This window comes from Salvia hispanica, chromosome 6, assembly GCF_029641045.1.
Source record: "Salvia hispanica isolate PSC_SH4W2 chromosome 6, Shi_PSC_v1, whole genome shotgun sequence".
Classification (NCBI taxonomy): Eukaryota; Viridiplantae; Streptophyta; class Magnoliopsida; order Lamiales; family Lamiaceae; genus Salvia; species Salvia hispanica.
The window spans coordinates 28,903,220-28,924,396 of NC_142697.1; the positions used below are offsets into that span (position 1 = coordinate 28,903,220).

At 36.7% G+C, this 21,177-nt stretch overlaps 1 protein-coding gene and 1 non-coding gene across 2 annotated transcripts; both read left to right on the top strand.

Moving 5' to 3' along the window:
- The first annotated feature begins 7,413 nt into the window (after window positions 1–7,413).
- LOC125205235 (inorganic pyrophosphatase 2-like) lies at window positions 7,414–9,041 on the top strand. Its single transcript, XM_048104066.2, has 4 exons — window positions 7,414–7,666; window positions 7,797–7,918; window positions 8,036–8,237; window positions 8,505–9,041. The coding sequence occupies exons 1-4, from the start codon at window positions 7,529–7,531 to the stop codon at window positions 8,844–8,846; spliced, it is 804 nt and encodes a 267-aa protein (XP_047960023.1). The 5' UTR covers window positions 7,414–7,528; the 3' UTR covers window positions 8,847–9,041.
- Window positions 9,042–20,506: 11,465 nt separating this feature from the next.
- TRNAR-UCG (transfer RNA arginine (anticodon UCG)) lies at window positions 20,507–20,580 on the top strand. The gene has a single exon. It is a non-coding gene; the product is annotated as a tRNA-Arg (tRNA).
- The last annotated feature ends 597 nt before the right edge of the window (window positions 20,581–21,177 follow it).

The window sequence follows — 21,177 nt, forward strand, 5'->3', positions numbered from 1 at the left end:
TTCCAAATATAGAAAGCGAACATCTTAAATGTGACAAATTAAAAAGGAAAGGTGGACATTTTAAATGAAACGAGAGAGTATTTTATTGCAAACATTTCTATGTTAAGAAAAGCGGGTGTGGTTGGCAAGTTGGTTGAGCCGTGATGTATTTTCATCAGACTGACACTGAAAATGTAATTTGAGTGTGGTTGGCAAGTCGGTTGAGCCGTGATGTATTTTTATCAGACTGGCACTAGAAATGTAGTACTTAAAATTTGTTCAATGTTTACGAAATAGGTCGACGAGTTAAACTGATATCGTTTAAGTTGCGAAATCCTCATTTTATTATTATATCGGGCTTTTTTTATTTATTTTCTTTTGAGTTTATTGGGTTTCAAAGAACTTACAATAGTGGTTTTAATTATTTTACAATCAGTTTTGATATATCTAACAAATTTTGAATTCAAGAAAGTAGGATTTATGTGCTTTCTCCATTATTTCGGTCATTGTTATGGCACGTTATAATTTATTATTTTTCAGCAAGTTGACAATGAGAATTAGTCCATATAATACCGAATTTAAGTGCATTCAAATTTTATTAATTTGTCAAGATCGCTGGTCCCTTCGTGATTCATGTTAGAGTCAAATAATATGATTAGTTTTGACATATTAATACAATTGACATGACATATAAAATTGATTTGACCCATATTGACAATTTGAGCTCCAAGAATAAATGCATTTACCAAAAATTAATTTATTTAAACATACGTCTAAATTTCAATTAGTTGTGCTCTAATAAATTAAAGAAAAGCTCCAAAATAATTATTGCAAACATGGGCCGAGTAAAGCTTTTGATGGGCTGATTGCACAAATATATTGGGATGAAGCCCTTCTTGTTAAAGCTCCACGACAATGAGTCTTTAGTATTAAAAATACCTTTTTTAAATTAAAAAGAAATATATGATTGAATATTTGCACGAGTATAGATGATCAAATAAGCTCAAAATTCACACGAGTCGTTAGATTAGCCATTTTATTACTATTAAAAACGCTCTTTTATTATTTATAATAATATTACACGTTAAAAACTTGAAAGGCCGAAAATAATCATATTAGGCGCTTATGCTTCCAGGCCCATCTGAGCCCTTCTCTGCATCTCTACCAATTATCCTATTGTGACGCCCGCCATTATAGTTAATAATAGTAATTTATTTAATATTGAATAACAACAAATTAGAATTCAAATACTACTATGAAAATAAGTCTTGGTAGTAGACATCATCACAACATAGTTGTAAGATAAAATTGATAAAATAAAAGAGAAATAGAGATAAATAACAGTTGAAATAATTTTAGTAAAAAAGAGAATCAACCTCATTATAGAGAAAAATTATCATAAATAGATTGAAACTAATTTTGAAATTTATCTCTGTCCAAAATAATATAATAACACAAGTTTTAATACAAAATTGATAAAATAAGAGAGATAAAATGTAATTGAAATATTATTAGTGGATTGATCATATGAGAGGATCATATAATAATGTAGTAGTCATATTGAAGCTATCAATCAAATTTAGTAGTCATATTTTTAGAGGATCATATAATAATGTAGTAGTCATATTGAAGCTATCAATCAAATTTAGTAGTCATATTTTTAGATTAATGTTAGTAGAGAAAAAACTGTACTCAAGTTAATGATCTAAAAACAAAAAATTTAGCACTACCTATCATTCCGTTAATTGCTCAAATTAATAGACAACTTTCTTCAAAATTCCCATTAAAATTTCTTCTGTTACCTACATAAAAAATGTTCAATAATTGGTACCAAAAAGAGATTGCAAATCTGGTTGATGGTACACGATTTTGAAAAAGTTGGCTCTAACGAAAATATTTTGGCCCTTTGAATCACAATAAGCTTTCACTATGGAGTGATGGGAAAAAAGGCACCATGATTTCAAAAAACAAGAATTAATTGACTAGTTTTTAATATGGATCTTGACATCACAACGATTTTGTTTCCCGATTTTACTTAAAATCTCCACATATAAAATATAATAGTACTATATTTTTCAAAATAAAAGTAGACATGACACTATTGAATCAGCTACCAGATGAATCACCCCTCACTAGCAGTGGCATTATTAAGGAGGTTTATGATTTGGGTGTTTATTTTCAGTGAATCTTTAAATTAATTAATTATTGGATTAGAAGTGATTATTTTATCATCCTATCACATAAAGTAAACGCCCTCTGAGACCATTAATAGCTCAGTCCCAAATTTTTATTCATAACCATACTTTTCGTTTGTCACACATTTCAAATTTCAGTCACAACACTAGCATATACTCCACACATCATTTGCAGACAATTTTTTTTTATATAATTTGTGTTTGTTTGCATGAAAAATAAATTAAGATATATAATCATTAGTCAATGATTTTTAATTAGTAGTAGCATGTAACCAAAAATTCATTCTAGAAAGTAATGGTGAAAAGTGACTGCACTATATGTAATTGACTAAATAAAAGGTTAATAATAAAAAAACACTTACAAGTTAGTATGAAAATAAAATAAAATGGCTAGGGTTGGCCAATGAAACAAAATAAAATAAAATAAAATAAAATTAAAAGAAATTGCAAATTGTCGAGTGCTACTTTTTTAATAGATCAAAGACCAGCCAACTAAACAACCACTCAAATAAAAACATCAGCAACCTAAGTTCCTACCTTTATGATTAAATAAAGTGCCAATCTTTATAAATCTTTTGATTAGTCGGGCTGATATAGCTTCAAAAATTAAAACAATTACTACTTGATTTCGATACAATTTAAAGAATTTGTCACACCAAATTAAGCAAGTCTAATTCGACTAGGCAAACATAATTTTCATTATAAGATCAAAATATAATTTTCTTCCATAAGAAGATATAAATTGCAATGTTGAAATAATAAGATGTAATGTCGAAACTATATTATTAAATGATAATAATATGACTCTAGCTCGGTAGTGGCTATAAAACATGATAAAAGTAGTAGAGATCGTCTCTAAAAAGAGGACTACTATGTTGATATAAATCTGAAATGCTTAATATTTTAAACTTATCTTATAATAAAGTGAAGCAATATCTTGCACTTGTCCAATTCGTGTAGAAATTGGCAGGTTTTGTATTTACGTACATCACTTCAAAAAAATTGTTGGCCATCAAATGCACTTTAATTAAACAATAGTGCTTATAGAGTAAATACGTGTAATTAAATCATCAACTTTTTAAAAATCACAACAGGCTGAATAGGATTTGAGTGTCCACCACTAGAATGATACTTCTTCCAAATAAAAAATAAAAAAACAGAACTATATATCGTTTCCTATAAATTTATTAGTACTATAATTGTCCCGACAAATATATGATCTCTAATCTATATCATTATTGTATCTAATTGTTATTTTCACATTATTACGCATATACGTGGATTGGATGCAAGATTTTTGTTTGTGGAGTAATATCTATCGGCAATTGCAGAAAAAAAAAGAACTTTAATTATAGTATAATTAATTGTACTTAGAAAAAATAAAATTAAAAAAAATCGTCTTTATGAGATTCAAACTATGGTGTTGTATCCATCCAACAATAAGATGCATCTACCTAAATTTTCATGATCAGATAGCTAAAATGAATTACTATCATTTTTTATTTTTAATACGAGTTCTGATTTGAAGCCCCTTTGTGATTATAAAGCCAAGGGTTTATGATTTCTTAAAAAGTTCTTTCGTCTTTATGATTTCTTGAAAGTTCATGAAAAATTGACAATTAGTTGTATTCAATTTTTTTTCCCTTTTTGGTGGAAAGTAAGTATACATGTCAGCGTGTCCATGAATTCGCAAATTTAAGCATCGATCGGTAAATTAATAAAAACGGTTTAAGATTTTAATCTACTAAAGTATTCCAACTACAGTAGTAATTTTCAAATTATCATGCTACATACTACATATATTGACAGTGAATTGATATATATTTATGGAGGTCTGATTATTAATTTGTACTAATAATTTATGGACTAGTCAATTTAATTGATCACGAGAATGAAAGTTGTCCCTGAGATTCACGTGAAATCAATTTCTATCAAGAGATTCGACACGATAGCCCCAGTAATTAAAAATTACTCCTATAATAGTTATATATCAAAATATATCAAATTCTGTCGTCGGTAGGCTGTAATTTTTATTATTCACCTTGATAAGTTTGGCTCTTTATTCATGTGTAATTGTAGGAGTAGAAATTATATTCACCTTCATAAATCAAACAATTAGAAATAGCAATAAAACGACATCTAGATTGCCGTAGATTGTTGGTCTAATTAATCCACGTGCTCAAAATGCATATGTTTGAAAGAGAGTGCGATTCTGTCAAATTAAAGTTTAAACAAAAATCTATTTATTTATTCGAGTTTCAGTAGAATAATTTATTTATTTAAAAAGGCATAATATTTTGTGATTATTTCTATATTTTAATGGAGATCAGAATCAGAGAAATCATCATTTTTCTCTCAAACAAATAAGAATAAATAATAATATAAAGAGATTCGAACGTCAAATAAAATCAATAACTTACTTATTTTTATTAAAATTTATTAAAAGTATCTTTGGTAGTATGTCGTAATAATTATTCCCATGGAGAATATCTGTCCATCAGGTATTATTTTATAGTAACATATTATTCTAATGTAAAATTAAATTATTTTACCGTTACATAATTTAAGATTTCTGTGATTTTTCAAATTATAAAGTGCATAATGCTCTAGAAAAAGTGGTTATAATAAGATTCATGTGCTACAAATATGCTGAGATAGTGGGTTTAATTAGAGAATTATTCGTCTTTCGATACCTAATATACTTGATATCAAAATATATTCGAGTATTTGTTCGATAATACATAGACGAAGTTAGCCTGTTTGGATGAGTATATACTGATTTTTATTCTAGTATACTGTTCGTGTTTATCATAGAATTAATATAATTTCTTTATTGAATTTCAGATATATACTCTCACTACTCACTATCCATTAAATACTATTTTAACTACATTTCTCCTTATCTCTCTTATTTTATCAATTATGCATTAATTTTCGTGTCGTTCTAAATGTCATTATTTTTGGGTTGGAGGAAGTATAATTTAATATATAAAAAGAGGGGCAGAATTAATAGGGCTTGAGCTCATATTATTAAAAAAATTAATCTGTCTAGTATGATAGTCAAGTTTTTGGTATTTTTTTGGATCCGTCTGCGAAAGACTTCATCATCAAATCAAAATATAACCCATAAAAATTATTTTAAAAAATTTGAACTAAAAATATATAAATATAACTCCTAACAAACAAATTTTGTGTTCACCCTTGCACCTCCTACAAAATTAATGCACTTATATAAAATAGAATAAATTGAAAATAACAAAAATTACCCTTCGACTCTAAACAATCTAATTATAATATAATAAACCTTACCGCTCTGCAGGCCACGATACACCACACCGCATTGAGCTCTTTTGGCCTTTCTTTTAATAGAAATAGAGATATGAATCTGAACAATTTTATAAAATATAATCCAAAAACCTTTGATCAGCAATTCATCAATGAATTTGTATTTTTGTCAAGTAGACGTAAAATTAAATCAATTTCCAATTATAACATCGCAATTCATAAGAATATTTAACTAGTTAAATTGTGGTGCATCGCTTCACCACCTGTTTTTGTGCTTTTTGTCCGGTTAATGAAAAAGATGTGTATATATCCAAAGGAAAGTTTTAAGTTGTTTTTCATCACATATATATGTGTGGTCCTGTTAAACGAAATTCAATTCAACTTGTAGCATATTTTACTTGCTAATAATAGAAAAACTCAGATGTGAAAAAACAAATTGGGATAGTTTATATTCATGGTAAAAGATGATGAATGTATAATATAGTACATTAATATGCATGAAATGGGTACCTAAAATTTTCCAAAATTTCTAAAAACTAAAATTTCCAAATTTTCTAAAAACTATACTTAACCCCCAATAAGCCGAAACCGCTGAAGACTAAACAAATACTGAAATTGTGAAAGTAAATGAAATAGCATCTGCTACTGAAACACAGTTAGAATAAATTCTCGAAAACTCTTTTCAATTTTGACCAATATTTTTTGCTACGTCCGCCCTTACCCAATTATTTATTCCTAGCTTTTAATTATCTCTAGACTCTACACCACATGGGAACGTTCTTGAGCCATCCCCACTTTATCTACACACTTTTTTGCATTATCTTTTCTACGTGTGTTTGTGTAATCAAAGATATAATTTGAAAATTAAAAATGTTTTGTCGATTAAGTGCTTCGTCATTTCAATTAAACTATACAAATTATTTATGTACATTCTATTCTAGTATCACTACGATGAACACGTAAAAGTCCAATTTCAAATATCACGTCTTACTTTTCCTAATATAAATCGTAATGTGTAGTATAAAAAAATTACTTCAAACTATGACAAAACAATTAAAGTACTCCCTTTCATATAAAATTTAGTAACTTATCTTGACCACACACAAATGAATCCTTGAAATACACATTGGTGGCTAGCTAGGACCTCTTCCCCTTTCAACTACAAAAAGAATAAATACAAAATACACAAAAATAAAGCTACTATGAAATAGAACGAGGATTTATACACCAATAAATAAAATAAATATACATAATACAAAAAATCATATCTAAAACACTACAAAATACATAAAAATTATTAGTATTTTTATAATTAAATTTTGTTCTGTTAAAGTTACCGTTGTTACAACTAAAAGATGTTGTTTTGATGATTTAAAATGGTAGTGTGTCTCAAATAAGGCTCTTGTAAAAATAATTATTGTTCTTAACACTAACAAAATAACATCAATAAAATTCAAAAACAATGAACACAAGTTTAAACTAATGTATTCATATTTATTTTCCACAGCAGAATACAAATAAATAATAAAATAACATGAACAAAATCACAAATGAAGTTGAAGCTTCACAAAAAAAAAAACGAGTGGTAAAAAAGTAAAACCACCGAATGAGAATCATGAAAGAAACTCCCACTGGAATATTCGCCCAATGTTATGGAAAGAGAGAGAAAGTGCGTTTCACACGTGGAATTTGGACAGTTCAATTCCACTCGAATATTCCCTTTTCTCCGCGTATTTTAATTACCATAAATTAATAGTTACCTAATTAAATGTGGCCACAACCCCATCTCCTCAATCCAACGGCTCAGATTCACCGACATCAATAGAAATACAATTTGATTTTTCGAAATAGTTGTTTTGCTTTAATAAACCGCAGCCTCAATTGAGTAATATTCCATTGGCATATTATTTAATTCACCTTTTCCCAAGCCTAATCTGACTCAAATTCGTGTACAATAGACCTATCAAATTCCACCTATATAAACCCATCACATAAACCTCAATTTCTCACCACAAGAAAACATACCAAATATTTCAAGTCATATTTGATTTGATTTCACATCCTCACAAATGGCCGGAATTACGATCGTGTTGGACTTCGACAAGACCATCATCGATGTCGACAGCGATAATTGGGTAGTCGACGAGCTCGGTGCCACCGACTTGTTCAACGAGCTCCTCCCCACCATGCCGTGGAACACTATGATGGTTCGAATTTCACCGATATCTTTATTTATTTATGTGATTTTTTTTTTCATTATAGTTTTGTATTTTTTTTAATCCACATTCTTTGGAAATTTTTTTATTAATATTTTTTTTTATTTTAAAAATTTTGCAGGATAGAATGATGAAAGAGCTTCATGAACAAGGGAAAACCATTGAAGATGTCAAGAAAGTTTTGAGAAGGATTCCCATACACCCAAGAATCGTTCCTACTATCAAAACTGCACATGCTTTGGGGTAATTTCTTGGCCATAAAATTTTATTTAATTATTTAATTATTTATTTATTTATTTATTTATTATTATTATTATTATTATTATTATAAAAAACTTATTAATTTTTTTATTTTTTTAGATGTGATTTGAGGATTGTTAGTGATGCGAATTTATTCTTCATCGAGACGATTGTTGAGCATCTCGGAATCAAGGATTATTTCTCGGAAATCAACACGAACCCGGGCTATGTTGATGAAGAAGGGAGGCTCAGAATCTCTCCCTTCATTGATTTTCACACATCTCCCCATGGCTGCAGCCTATGCCCTCCCAACATGTGCAAGGTATAATTTATTTATTTTTATTTAAAAAGAAAAATTGAATTGATTCTTGAACGAACATGGTTTTTGATTTTGTGTCTCGATGATTTTGTCCCAAAGATTCTCTAAATTTTATTTTTAATAGGTAGGGCCCACAAAATCTTACATTAAATAATAATTCATGTACTTCTTTATTAGTGTCACATAAGTTGGCATAGTCTAGTTTAAATTATTAATTCCAACATTTGAATTTTGAACTAATCTTTTGGCCTATTTTTTGGTTAATAATAGGGCATGATCATAAGTAGGATTCAAGCCGATTTAGCAAAGAAAGAAGGGAAGCAAAGGATCATATATCTCGGTGACGGAATTGGCGACTTTTGCCCGAGTTTGAAGCTAAGGGAGGCCGATTTTATGATGCCGAGGAAGGACTTCCCCGTGTGGGGCTTGATATGCGAAAATCGCACACTTCTGAGGGCCGAAATCCACGAATGGATCGACGGGGAGGACATGGAGAAGATCGTGATCAAGCTCATTGAAAAGATTAAGATTCAAGATTTGTTGGAAGTTGATTCATTCAAGATTGAGACAGTGCCTATAGCCTTGCAACAATCGGTGAAAGTCCACCAGTAGGATTGGAAGTAGCATTATTAACTTGGCTGAAGAAAACAAGAAGATATGGAAAATTTTAGCCTTTATTTACTTTTTTCCTTTTTTTCCTATTGTTTGTGAAGTGTAACTTTTTGTGTGTTTGTGAAGAAAAGGAGCATGTTCATTTGCTCCTCATAATATGACTCTTAATTAGTATATGATGCTTAAATCTTTAAAGTTGATGTGAAGTTTTAATTTATAGTTGTAACGTATATAAGGTGACATATTGCACTAACATGTTTATGTGAAAAAGATAAATGGAAAACATAACATATGGCTTTAATTATGATGGTTGTTATTCTCACCTAACTGTGTTTTCTAGAAAGAGTCTGAAGAGTTGATTTTCTTGCTTGCTGTATCCTATCAATTTCTAATTACACACTTCCTAGATCCAGTAAATCAACTAGATCACAAGGTCTAGAGACTCACAAGACTGGAAGTCTGGTCGTTGGTACGCAAGCAAACCTTCAAAACCCTCAACCACAGATACTAAACTAGCACAGGGAAGTAGGGATCGATCCCACAGAGATGGACTCGTAAAATACATGCGTAGAGAATTGGAAACTATTTTTGGGTTGGCTGCTGCCACGCATATTTTGGGTTGAGGAATTTAACTAAGTGAATTTGGAAATAAAGTATGCTATGCTAACTGCTAGATCTAGGCAAAAAAATGAATTATGTATAAGAACTAAATCAAATCAACTACTAGATCTGGGACTTCTACGAACATCTCTAGACCAAGGAGATTAAATCAAGTGGGGACCAAACTCTGAAAAAGGTAAGTACGGACAGAATCGAATCTGCAGCCTAACTAACTAAAGCATCAACTGAAAATGACTTCATCTTCTTCAACGAACACAAATAAATGCAGAGATCGAGAAAAACAAACTCAGATGTAGATTGGAAACATAATTTTAACGGTAAACGAAACAACGACGGAAATTAAACTGCTAGACGAAGCAAACCAGGCAGAACAAAATTTCCCATAATTTCATGCAGAAATTCACCTCCCCTGTTCAGATCCATACTTCGGATGCTAAATCCACTCCGGATCCAAGCATCAGAACAACAAACCAACCAAACACAACTCCATAGCCATGATTCTCAAATCTATTAAGATATTCAGCAACAAATTCAAGATAGCATCTCAAATAAACACTCCGAAATAGCAAGCATCATAATAATCAACACGAAATCTAACTTCATCAAAGCAAATCAAATGTAAACAGAACGGATAAACTGATTCAGCAACAAAACAACAAGCTCGACTTCCAAACGTGAAGTTCGAGACTGAACTGAGTACCAAACAGAAATTTTAAAAGAACAATTGTTTCTTCGCCCTCAAGGGACGGTGATGCACTGATACGAGACTCCTGAAAACGAAAACCACCCCAAATTCCCCATTTCCCTAGTGTGTGTGAGCTAAGAGCGTGACTGTGTGTGGAGTGTGACCGATCTGCCATTCTTGTTGCGCACTCCTTTATTTATAAGCTTCGAGGTGGGGCCCAGCGAGGTATTGATTGACTTGATTGCCCTCAGCTTTTGGCTTCCTTCCTCTAGCTTTTCCTCGTGATTCCGTTCCTGCTCCTCGCTAGATATCCTCCTCCAGCATCTCCTGGATCTAGCGCTACACACACACCTGGCTTAACAAATCTTGTTAGATCCAGCAGAAATGTGATGTTTTTCACTACATAACCAATGCATGAAATTAGCCTTATCAAACTGCTCACACTTAAACCATACTTGTCCTCAAGTATAAAGACAAGAAGAAAAGAAGAATAAGGCGAATTTCAAGCATGGTTATCCCCTTGACCGACTCTACAGACTCTAGACAAAACTCCTACACCTAGACACAACTGAGGCAAAGCTAGACACTAAAACAAAGAGTACATAATCACATAGGATGAAAACATATAAACACATATGCATGAACTGGTTTCAACTTTTAGACAACCGTCCCCACAAGATTAAGGTCAATCCAACAGGCTGCACTCCTCCAAATAGGCCTTTTTCTCCCCTCTACCTAGCCAACCTGTCAGCTCGTCAAGATAGCCTGTTACTTCCCCAATTGTTAGATTCACTCGATCGCTCATTCCTTACCAGGGATGTTAGGACCGATTCTCTCTTAAGTTATTGCCAAACCACTGAAGCCTCGGGTTATGAGAATTTCCTCCTTCTATCCTCCGTCACTATCCCCCCCTTTTTTTTTTTTTTTTTCTTTTTCTGGACTTCGTCCAGCTTATACCTCCTTGATTTCCTGGACTTCGTCCAGCTTATACCTCCTTGATTTTTTCCCTTTTTTTTTTTTTTTTTTTTTTTTTTTTTTTTTATTTCCTCCTCTGGACTTCGTCCAGCTTATACCTCCAAATTTTTGCGATTATATATTTTCTCCTTTCCCTTTTTTTTATTATTTTTTTCTTTTCTCTTTTCCTTCAGCATTCAGTGGCAGACTTTTGACATGTGTTAGCTCTAAGTGTTATCACAGGCTTATAACTCACCTCTAGAGTAGGGCTTCACAACTAGGCAAGTAAAGGCATTTACTATCGTTCTCGCTTCATTCAGATTGGTTCGGCTTACTAAAGAATCAGGCTTCTAAGTTGGAATACCTCCTATTTTCAATTGCTCTCCCTAAGGGAATCTGCCGTATTATATCCACTAGTTCATGCGACACACCCCTAGACCTACGACTCCTCAAAGCATAATAACACTGCATTGACTCCTCTCCCCCTCCCGCTTCACTCAAGCTTGGCCTCAAGCCATCGTCGTGAAGGGGGGAAAACAGAGAATTCAATGCAGAATTAAACAACAATTTCACTTCTCACACTTAGACCGAGCAACGGGCTAAGTGGGAGAAGAATAAACCAACAGAAAACATAGAACTTCTCACACTTAGACCAAGCATTGGGCTAAGTGGGAGAAGATAGCATAAAACACAGCAACGCATGGAAATAAAACACAGAAAAAGAAACACAAAAACTAAAATTTACTTGGTCTGGGGAAATTGCTCATTTCTGGGGCTGGCTCCCGCGAGAGCCAGACGGTGGTGGAACACTGGGGCGGTTTGTTTTCACTTTCTTCTTCGCTGGTTGCTCCAGCTCTTCCTTTCCTTCTGCAGCTTGATCGAGTCCTGGTTTCCTCATTAGCATTTTCGTCCTCGGTGGATTTGGAACTTTCTCGGGAATAGTCGGGGTGGTCAACTGCTGGAATGGCTTGATCGAGGGACTGCTGTGGATGATCTTCTGTGCCTCGCCACTTCGGCCGATTTGGTTAGGGTTTGTAAGCTTAGAGAGAGAATGACAGTAGAGAGAGGGAGGAGCAAGTTGTGAAATTATTATGTGGAGAGAGAAGGTCGGTTCGCATCTTTTACACAGAAGAGAGAGACGGTTGCAGGCATGACATCAGCGACCGTACTCCTCCATAATTGTCGGCATTTTGAATTTCAAATTATAACTTCCCTCCTCAACTGCTCCTTCATGCTCTCTTCCTCTAATTGATTCCCTTGACCGCGACCTAAAAAATATATGAAGACCCCAGACTCCTGGGTCAAGGTTAAAGTACGAGACATAAATCCCCTTTGAGTTTGGGTCTTCGAAAATATTTTTGGAAATTTTTGAATTTTTATTTTGTTTGGATTTTCTTTGTCTTCTAAAGCAATTAAACTATGTACAATTACCTTTGAATATTCTCGAATCCCCTGGGTCAGCGTGTAAAAACATAAACATTTCTCTTGACCCAGGAGTTTATCGAGAATATTCCTTTGTCTGGCTAAGTGATAACTGAGAGCGCACGTAGTGGTATTTCCTCCACTACGCATAGCTCAGAATTATCCCTATAGACTTTCAATCTATGGCCATTAACAAGAAAAGGGACCGAGTTAGGAGCACTTCCCTGGATTTCCACTGCTCCGTGTGCGCGGAGGCCAACGATGGTATATGGACCTACCCACTTTGACTTCAACTTCCCTGGCATTAGCTTGAGTCTGGACTGAAATAGAAGTACTTTCTGCCCCACCTGAAGTTCCTTGACCCGGAGGTTCTTGTCGTGCCAGAGCTTCGTTCTTTCCTTGTACCACATTGCTGAATCGAATGCCTCTAGCCGTAGTTCCTCCAGCTCCTGTAATTGCAGCTTCCTTTCTTCTTCACATGCCACAGACTTCATATTCATTTCCTTAATGGCCCAGTATGCCTTGTGCTCCACTTCCACGGGTAAGTGACACATTTTCCCAAACACCAACCTATAAGGTGACATCCCGATTGGTGTCTTGTAAGCAGTTCTATACGCCCACAAAGCATCGTCAAGGCGTTTACTCCAATCCTTCCTTGTGGTGTTAACTGATTTTTCCAAAATACTCTTTATCTCCCTATTAGAGACTTCAGCTTGCCCATTCGATTGGGGGTGATATGGTGTAGACAATCTATGATGCACGCCGTATTTCCTCATGAGCGCTTCTATAGTGCGGTTGCAGAAGTGTGTTCCTTGATCTGAGATAATCGCTCTAGGAACTCCATATCTGCTGAAAATGTTTGACTTCAGAAACTTGGCCACCTCTTTAGACTCACAAGTGGGCGTAGCCTTCGCCTCTATCCATTTGGAAACGTAGTCTACAGCGACCAATATGTAAGCATTTCCGTACGACGACGGAAATGGGCCCATAAAATCCATCCCCCAAACATCGAAAATTTCGCAGATCACTATGGGCACTTGGGGCATCTCATCTCGTCTCGAGATTCCCCCTGTCTGTTGACACCTTTCGCAGCATTGACAGTATTCAAAGGCATCCTTGTTCAATGTAGGCCAGTAGAATCCACTGTCTAGAACTTTCCTTGCGGTTCTCCTTGGTCCGAAATGCCCTCCACACGCCAAGGAGTGACAATGATGGAGTACATCTCTTTGTTCCCATTCAGGAATGCAACGTCGAATTATCTGATCTGCACACATCTTCCAAAGATAAGGATCATCCCAGAAGTAATATTTGGCTTCGCTTTTAAGCTTCATCTTCTGGGCCCGGGAGGCTTCCTCTGAACTTGGCACCTCTCCCGTGACCAAGTAATTTGCCAGGTCTGCGTACCATGGTTCTGCGTTACGTACGCGCTTTCCTCGATCAGATTCTCCTGGACCGGTTAAAACTAAGACAGATTCCCAGCTTATCGGTCTAGGTGGTTCGTCCATATAGTACAAATGCTCTTCGGGAAAAACATCGGGAATAGCCTCGTCCGTATCTCCTTGATGAATTCTACTCAAGTGGTCAGCCACTCGATTCTCTGTTCCTCTTTTGTCTCTTACTTCCCAATCAAACTCCTGTAGAAGTAGGACCCATCGAATTAGCCTTGGCTTTGATTCTTTCTTAGCTAGCAAGTACTTTATTGCTGCATGATCAGTGAAAACAATAACCTTTGACCCAAGAAGATAAGGGCGGAATTTTTCGAACGAGTAGACGACAGCCAACATTTCCTTCTCCGTAGTATCGTAATTCTTCTGAGCTTGATTTAGTGTCTTGGACGCATAGAAAATTACGTAGTTTTTCCCATCTATCTTCTGCCCTAGGACGGCTCCCACAGCGAAATCGCTCGCGTCGCACATTATCTCAAAAGGGTGATTCCAGTCCGGTGCCCTGATAATTGGTGCGGACACTAGTCTCTCCTTGAGCAATTGAAATGCCCTCTTGCATCCCTCATCAAACTCGAACTCCACATCGTTGTGCAGCAAATGAGTGAGTGGTTGCGCAATTTTTGCAAAGTCCTTGATAAACCTTCGATAAAACCCTGCGTGACCGAGGAATCCTCTAACTTCCTTTTGATTTGTAGGGTAAGGTAGCTTTGCAATCACTTCCACCTTTGCCTTGTCCACTTGTATTCCTCTTTCAGAGACCACATGACCTAAAACAATCCCCTCAGTTACCATGAAGTGACATTTTTCAAAATTCAGAACTAGATGTTTCTCTTGACATCTTTGCAGCACTAGGTCAAGGCTGGCTAAACAAGTATCAAATGAGCCTCCATATACAGTGAAATCATCCATGAATATCTCGATGCACACCTCTAGTAGATCCGAAAAAATACTCATCATACAACGTTGGAATGTCCCTGGTGCATTACATAGACCAAATGGCATCCTTCGGTAGGCATAAGTTCCAAAAGGGCATGTAAATGTGGTCTTTTCCTGGTCCTCTGGGTTCACGAAAATCTGGAAATAACCGCTATATCCGTCGAGGAAACAGAAATACTGTTTGCCAGCCAGCCTCTCTAGCATCTGGTCAATGAATGGTAAAGGAAAATGATCCTTTTTGGTGGCTTCATTTAGTTTCCTATAGTCGATGCACATCCTCCATCCAGTGACCAGTCGAGTAGGCACCAACTCGTTCTTGTCATTCTTCACCACTTGTATTCCAGATTTCTTCGGTACCATGTGAACCGGACTGACCCACTCGCTATCTGGAATAGAGTATATGATTCCAAGGGACAGTAGTTTCAGAACTTCCTTGAGCACTTCCTCCCTCATGTTTGGATTCAGTTTCCTTTGTGGATCACGCCGAGCCTTTGCCCCTTCCTCTAGTCTGATGTGGTGCATGCAAAGATCAGGGCTAATTCCAACTAGGTCAGAAAGTGTCCACCCTATGGCCTTCTTGTTCCTCCTTATTACTTCCAGCAGCGCACTCTCTTGGTCTTCAGTCAAGCGGCTGTTAATTATCACTGGACAAGTTTCTCCTTCCTCCAGGTATGCATACTTTAAATTTTCAGGCAAAGTTTTCAACTCCTTCTTCGGTGTGATGGCTTCCTGAGGTAAAGGGTTCTCCGCCTTACTTCTTGGCGCCATTTCCTCTAGATTCGCTCCCTCGTCTGGGCTCTTCTCCTGAACAGATCTGGCTGATTGGAATGATAGTGGCTGGTGGCAGAATGCCATGATCGCTTCATTGATCTGATCATCTGTCAAGTCCTGTGTGAAAAAAGTTTCACACCATCCTGTCACCTCCTTTTCTACAGTCTGGCTCAGCTCCGAATTGTCAAACTGTTCCTGCATTAGTTCAGTCTCAAGATATTCTTGGACTAGGGGGTTAATTACATCTACAACATGCAAGTTTTCAACATCAAGCGGTTTTTTCATAGCTTCTTTAATGTTGAAGGTGTATTTCTCCCCATGATAGTCCAGGCATATGGTTCCATCAAACACATCAATAACAGTCTTCGCGGTGCGAAGGAAGGGTCTCCCCAGTAACACCCCACTAGACTCAGCAGATTCATTACCCCTCATTTTTATCACATGAAAATCAGCTGGGTATAGGAAATCATGCACTCTGACTATGACATTTTCCAATACTCCCTCAGGCGATATGCATGTTCTATCGGCCAACTGAATCACTACTTTAGTATCGACCAAACTGACTCCCACCAATTTTTTATATATTGACAGCGGTAGGACATTTATCGAAGCACCTAGATCACACATGGCATGCTCAATTTTAATATCACCTATAGAAATAGGAAGAGTGAACATACCTGGATCTGTACACTTTGACGGCATCCTCCTCTTTTGTATCACGGCGGATACATTTTCTCCTATAACAATCTTCCCATCAGGTTTGGTTTTTCCTGCTATGAATTCCTTGATGAACTTGCTGAAGGTGGGTATTTTCAGAGCCTGCAAAAAGGGTAGGTTAATCTCCAGCTTACTAAATATTTCCACAAGGTCCTCAGTATCATCTTTCTTTTTCTTGGCTTCTCCTCGATATGGGAATGGTTTGGGTCGCTTTACTGCATTCGTGGAACTCCCTGCTGGGGCTGCACCTGTCTCCCTGCTTCCCTCTTTAAGTTCCAACTCAGGTTCTGGATCAAGGAAAAATGGGTCACTTAGTCGAGGCATAGATCCCCTTAAATCTCCCTCCTGGAGGTCATCCTGTATAGGAATTTCTCTGAGTCCAGGATCATCTCCTCGAGACTTCTGATTCCCCTTTTCTCCGTTCATCTGTGAGGGTGTCTCCTCGTTTATCACTTGCTTCGGTCCTTCATAGCCTTTCCCCGATCTCAAGGTAATTTGACTAATATTTGCTCGGTCTGGTGGTTTGACAGTGGCAGGCAATTTCCCTTCATTTCCCCGCATTTCGTTCAGCGACGTGGCCAACTGGGACATCTGCTTTGCCAGCATGTCCATGGCAGACTTCTGCTCCTGCTGGGCATCTTGAATTTTGTGCACCACGTCATTGTTAGCCTGCATGTTATTCTGCATGTGTTGTTGGGAATTTACCAGATCATGCACCATGTCATCAAGATTCCGCTGTGGTCGGAAACCTTGAATTGAACTGGGATTAAATCCTTGATTTTGATTGGTTCCAACCACCTGGTTCTGGCGAAAATTTCCCTGACCTCCTTGATTATTGTTGTACTGGGTTGCTGGACCTGGGTGACTCTGTTGGAAATTTTGATTGTTTCCTGAATTGTTCCTCTGATGCGGTGGCACATAAGAATTCCCTTGGTTGCTCTGGTTCCTGTTGTTCCAGTTATGCTGATCCCCTTGGTTACGGAAATTCCAGTTGTTCAGCCCCTCTTGCTGCTTCCCTGCCCAGTTAGAATTATGCTGTGGTCCTTCCTGATTCCGGCTGGGCCATGTCTGCTGGTTCTCCGCTGGACCTGGGTGTTGTGACTGTGGTTGTTGGTTCCCTTCAGCCCATCTGAAACAAGGATTGTCCCTCCATGGTGCCTCCTTAATCTTCCACTGGTTCCAGTTGGTATTTTGATTACTTTGATTCCAATTCCCCATTGCATTCACTTGAGCTTGGAAATCTCCATCGAGTGAGGGATTATTGTAAAATTGAAGCTGATGTTCCTCTTGACCTGGGTTTTTTTCCTTATCAGTCGACCCAGGGGTATTTTTCTTTTCAATGGCATTTAGCAGTGCCTTCTCCAGTCGATCTATTCTGTCTCTAACCGCTTCTCCTTCTCGTTCCTTAACTGTGTTCGCGGAGCTTCTCCTCATGATAGCACGCGGGCAGTCATACGCCTTCTTCGCGTCGATTAATCTTCCCAGAATCTCGCGTGCCTCGCTTGCCTTATTCTTGGTGAAATTCCCCCCGCTCGAGGAATTCATTAAGTCCTTGGACTCAGGATTTGCCCCTTCGTAGAATAGATAAAATGTTTCAGCCTCCGTCATCCTGTGATTTGGGCAAGCGTCAAGCAGGCCTTTAAACCGAGACCAATATTGGCTTAAAGATTCATCGTAGTCCTGCTTACACTCTTGAATTTCTTTTTTCAAAGCGTTTGTCTTATTGGACGGAAAGAAATAGTCCAGGAACTCCAATTTGAAATCCCTCCATGTGGTGATCGAGTCAGGTGGAAGCCTCAGCAACCAAGTGTTTGCCTCTCCTTTCAATGCAAATGGAATCGCTCGCAGGCGATAGTCCTCCTCGGTAGTTTCGTTAGGCCTTTTCTGGATGCTACATAGCTTACTAAACTCGTTCAAAAACTCATAAGGACACTCATTCCTCCGTCCAGAGAATGTAGGTAAAACGCCCAGCACATTCGTCTTGATCTCAATAGACCGCTGACGTTGATTTGACACTATGGCATGAGCTGGCTCTCCGTCGAGATGTGCAGTTAGCGAACCAATCTCTGGGTCTAGGTCCACTAAGTTTGCCATTACAGACTCCTCTTCCTCCCTTTCCGAATGCTCAGTTTCTGACGACGACCGTGAATCCTCTTTCCCCGATGAATTCCACTCTTCTTCACTCCCTGATTCAAACGGAAATGGATCTACAGTTGACAACCCCGATCTGGTAGTTATGGCGGATGTTGATTCCTTAACTTGCCACTTCAACTGCACGTTCCTTGACCAAGATGGGTTGCTCCAGATTCCTGACCTTGAGCCCTTGCTCATAAACTGCCAAAAGCGAAATTCAAAAGATTAAAACTATTTACACCAAATCTCTAAACACATAAACAAACTACGCCATCCATCCCCGGCAACGGCGCCATTTGAAGAGTTGATTTTCTTGCTTGCTGTATCCTATCAATTTCTAATTACACACTTCCTAGATCCAGTAAATCAACTAGATCACAAGGTCTAGAGACTCACAAGACTGGAAGTCTGGTCGTTGGTACGCAAGCAAACCTTCAAAACCCTCAACCACAGATACTAAACTAGCACAGGGAAGTAGGGATCGATCCCACAGAGATGGACTCGTAAAATACATGCGTAGAGAATTGGAAACTATTTTTGGGTTGGCTGCTGCCACGCATATTTTGGGTTGAGGAATTTAACTAAGTGAATTTGGAAATAAAGTATGCTATGCTAACTGCTAGATCTAGGCAAAAAAATGAATTATGTATAAGAACTAAATCAAATCAACTACTAGATCTGGGACTTCTACGAACATCTCTAGACCAAGGAGATTAAATCAAGTGGGGACCAAACTCTGAAAAAGGTAAGTACGGACAGAATCGAATCTGCAGCCTAACTAACTAAAGCATCAACTGAAAATGACTTCATCTTCTTCAACGAACACAAATAAATGCAGAGATCGAGAAAAACAAACTCAGATGTAGATTGGAAACATAATTTTAACGGTAAACGAAACAACGACGGAAATTAAACTGCTAGACGAAGCAAACCAGGCAGAACAAAATTTCCCATAATTTCATGCAGAAATTCACCTCCCCTGTTCAGATCCATACTTCGGATGCTAAATCCACTCCGGATCCAAGCATCAGAACAACAAACCAACCAAACACAACTCCATAGCCATGATTCTCAAATCTATTAAGATATTCAGCAACAAATTCAAGATAGCATCTCAAATAAACACTCCGAAATAGCAAGCATCATAATAATCAACACGAAATCTAACTTCATCAAAGCAAATCAAATGTAAACAGAACGGATAAACTGATTCAGCAACAAAACAACAAGCTCGACTTCCAAACGTGAAGTTCGAGACTGAACTGAGTACCAAACAGAAATTTTAAAAGAACAATTGTTTCTTCGCCCTCAAGGGACGGTGATGCACTGATACGAGACTCCTGAAAACGAAAACCACCCCAAATTCCCCATTTCCCTAGTGTGTGTGAGCTAAGAGCGTGACTGTGTGTGGAGTGTGACCGATCTGCCATTCTTGTTGCGCACTCCTTTATTTATAAGCTTCGAGGTGGGGCCCAGCGAGGTATTGATTGACTTGATTGCCCTCAGCTTTTGGCTTCCTTCCTCTAGCTTTTCCTCGTGATTCCGTTCCTGCTCCTCGCTAGATATCCTCCTCCAGCATCTCCTGGATCTAGCGCTACACACACACCTGGCTTAACAAATCTTGTTAGATCCAGCAGAAATGTGATGTTTTTCACTACATAACCAATGCATGAAATTAGCCTTATCAGAGTCAAAATAGTTTCTCTTATGATTTGGACCTCTTTGAAAAGTGTCAAGCCAATTAAATTGATGCTATGATTTTATAGTACTACTTGTGATGCAAGTTGAAGATGGGCTGTTACATAGAGATAAATTGGGCTTTATAGTTAAAAGGCCGTAAAATTGGACTGCTGCTCATAAAATAAGTTGGGATAGATATAAATGGGCCATTTAATTGGCAAGGATGGAAAAATATCAAATTATTTTATTTATTAATTAAAGGAAATATAATATATATGCTGTTCCAGAACAAAAATGACCGCATAGCGCAGTGGATTAGCGCGTCTGACTTCGGATCAGAAGGTCGTGGGTTCGACTCCCACTGTGGTCGCTATTTTTATCGTTCAATTATAAAAAATTTATGATATGTGTCCATGTACAAATTAATTTAGTTCTAAAAAATTTAGATGCAAAATCATGAAATTTGTTCCATTAGCATAAAACTAATTATTTGATTTTTTTGACCTATAAAGTCGGGATATAGTTCAAATTCATATTCTTATAAGTATAAAGTTACAACAATTAAAAATTACTAGTAGTAATTACTTGTTCCTGCATGAAACTTCACCTCGTGCCTAACAGTATTGCTATATATGTATTAGGAGGTGTGTAAGTGTAATTTAAACTTATGGTAAACTGATTCGTTTGCACAGAATTTGTAGAAAATGCAACATAATACTAGTAGAGTAGTGATATAGGGCAAGTTCCCCTTAAGTGTATAACTAAAGAACAAATTTCAACCACAAGATAAAGAAATCAATGGCTTAAATTTAGCATAGGAATTTGAAATTGGTCCATAAAATTACTTCACTATAAGCAAGAATTGGTTCACTATAAAAAGGCGGGGGTCAAATAGTCATTTAACAAACAAAGTTGGGGTTAAAATTTGAATTCCTCTCATTTAGAAAATTTTTCTTCTTCCCGTCAT

Bases quoted from the DNA above. Each gene is read 5' to 3' on its own strand.
- LOC125205235 (XM_048104066.2), top strand. From the start codon at position 7,529: ATGGCCGGAATTACGATCGTGTTGGACTTCGACAAGACCATCATCGAT. The intron at 7,667-7,796 runs GTTCGAATTTCA...AAAATTTTGCAG, and splicing joins TGCCGTGGAACACTATGATG to GATAGAATGATGAAAGAGCT. The intron at 7,919-8,035 runs GTAATTTCTTGG...TTATTTTTTTAG, and splicing joins AAAACTGCACATGCTTTGGG to ATGTGATTTGAGGATTGTTA.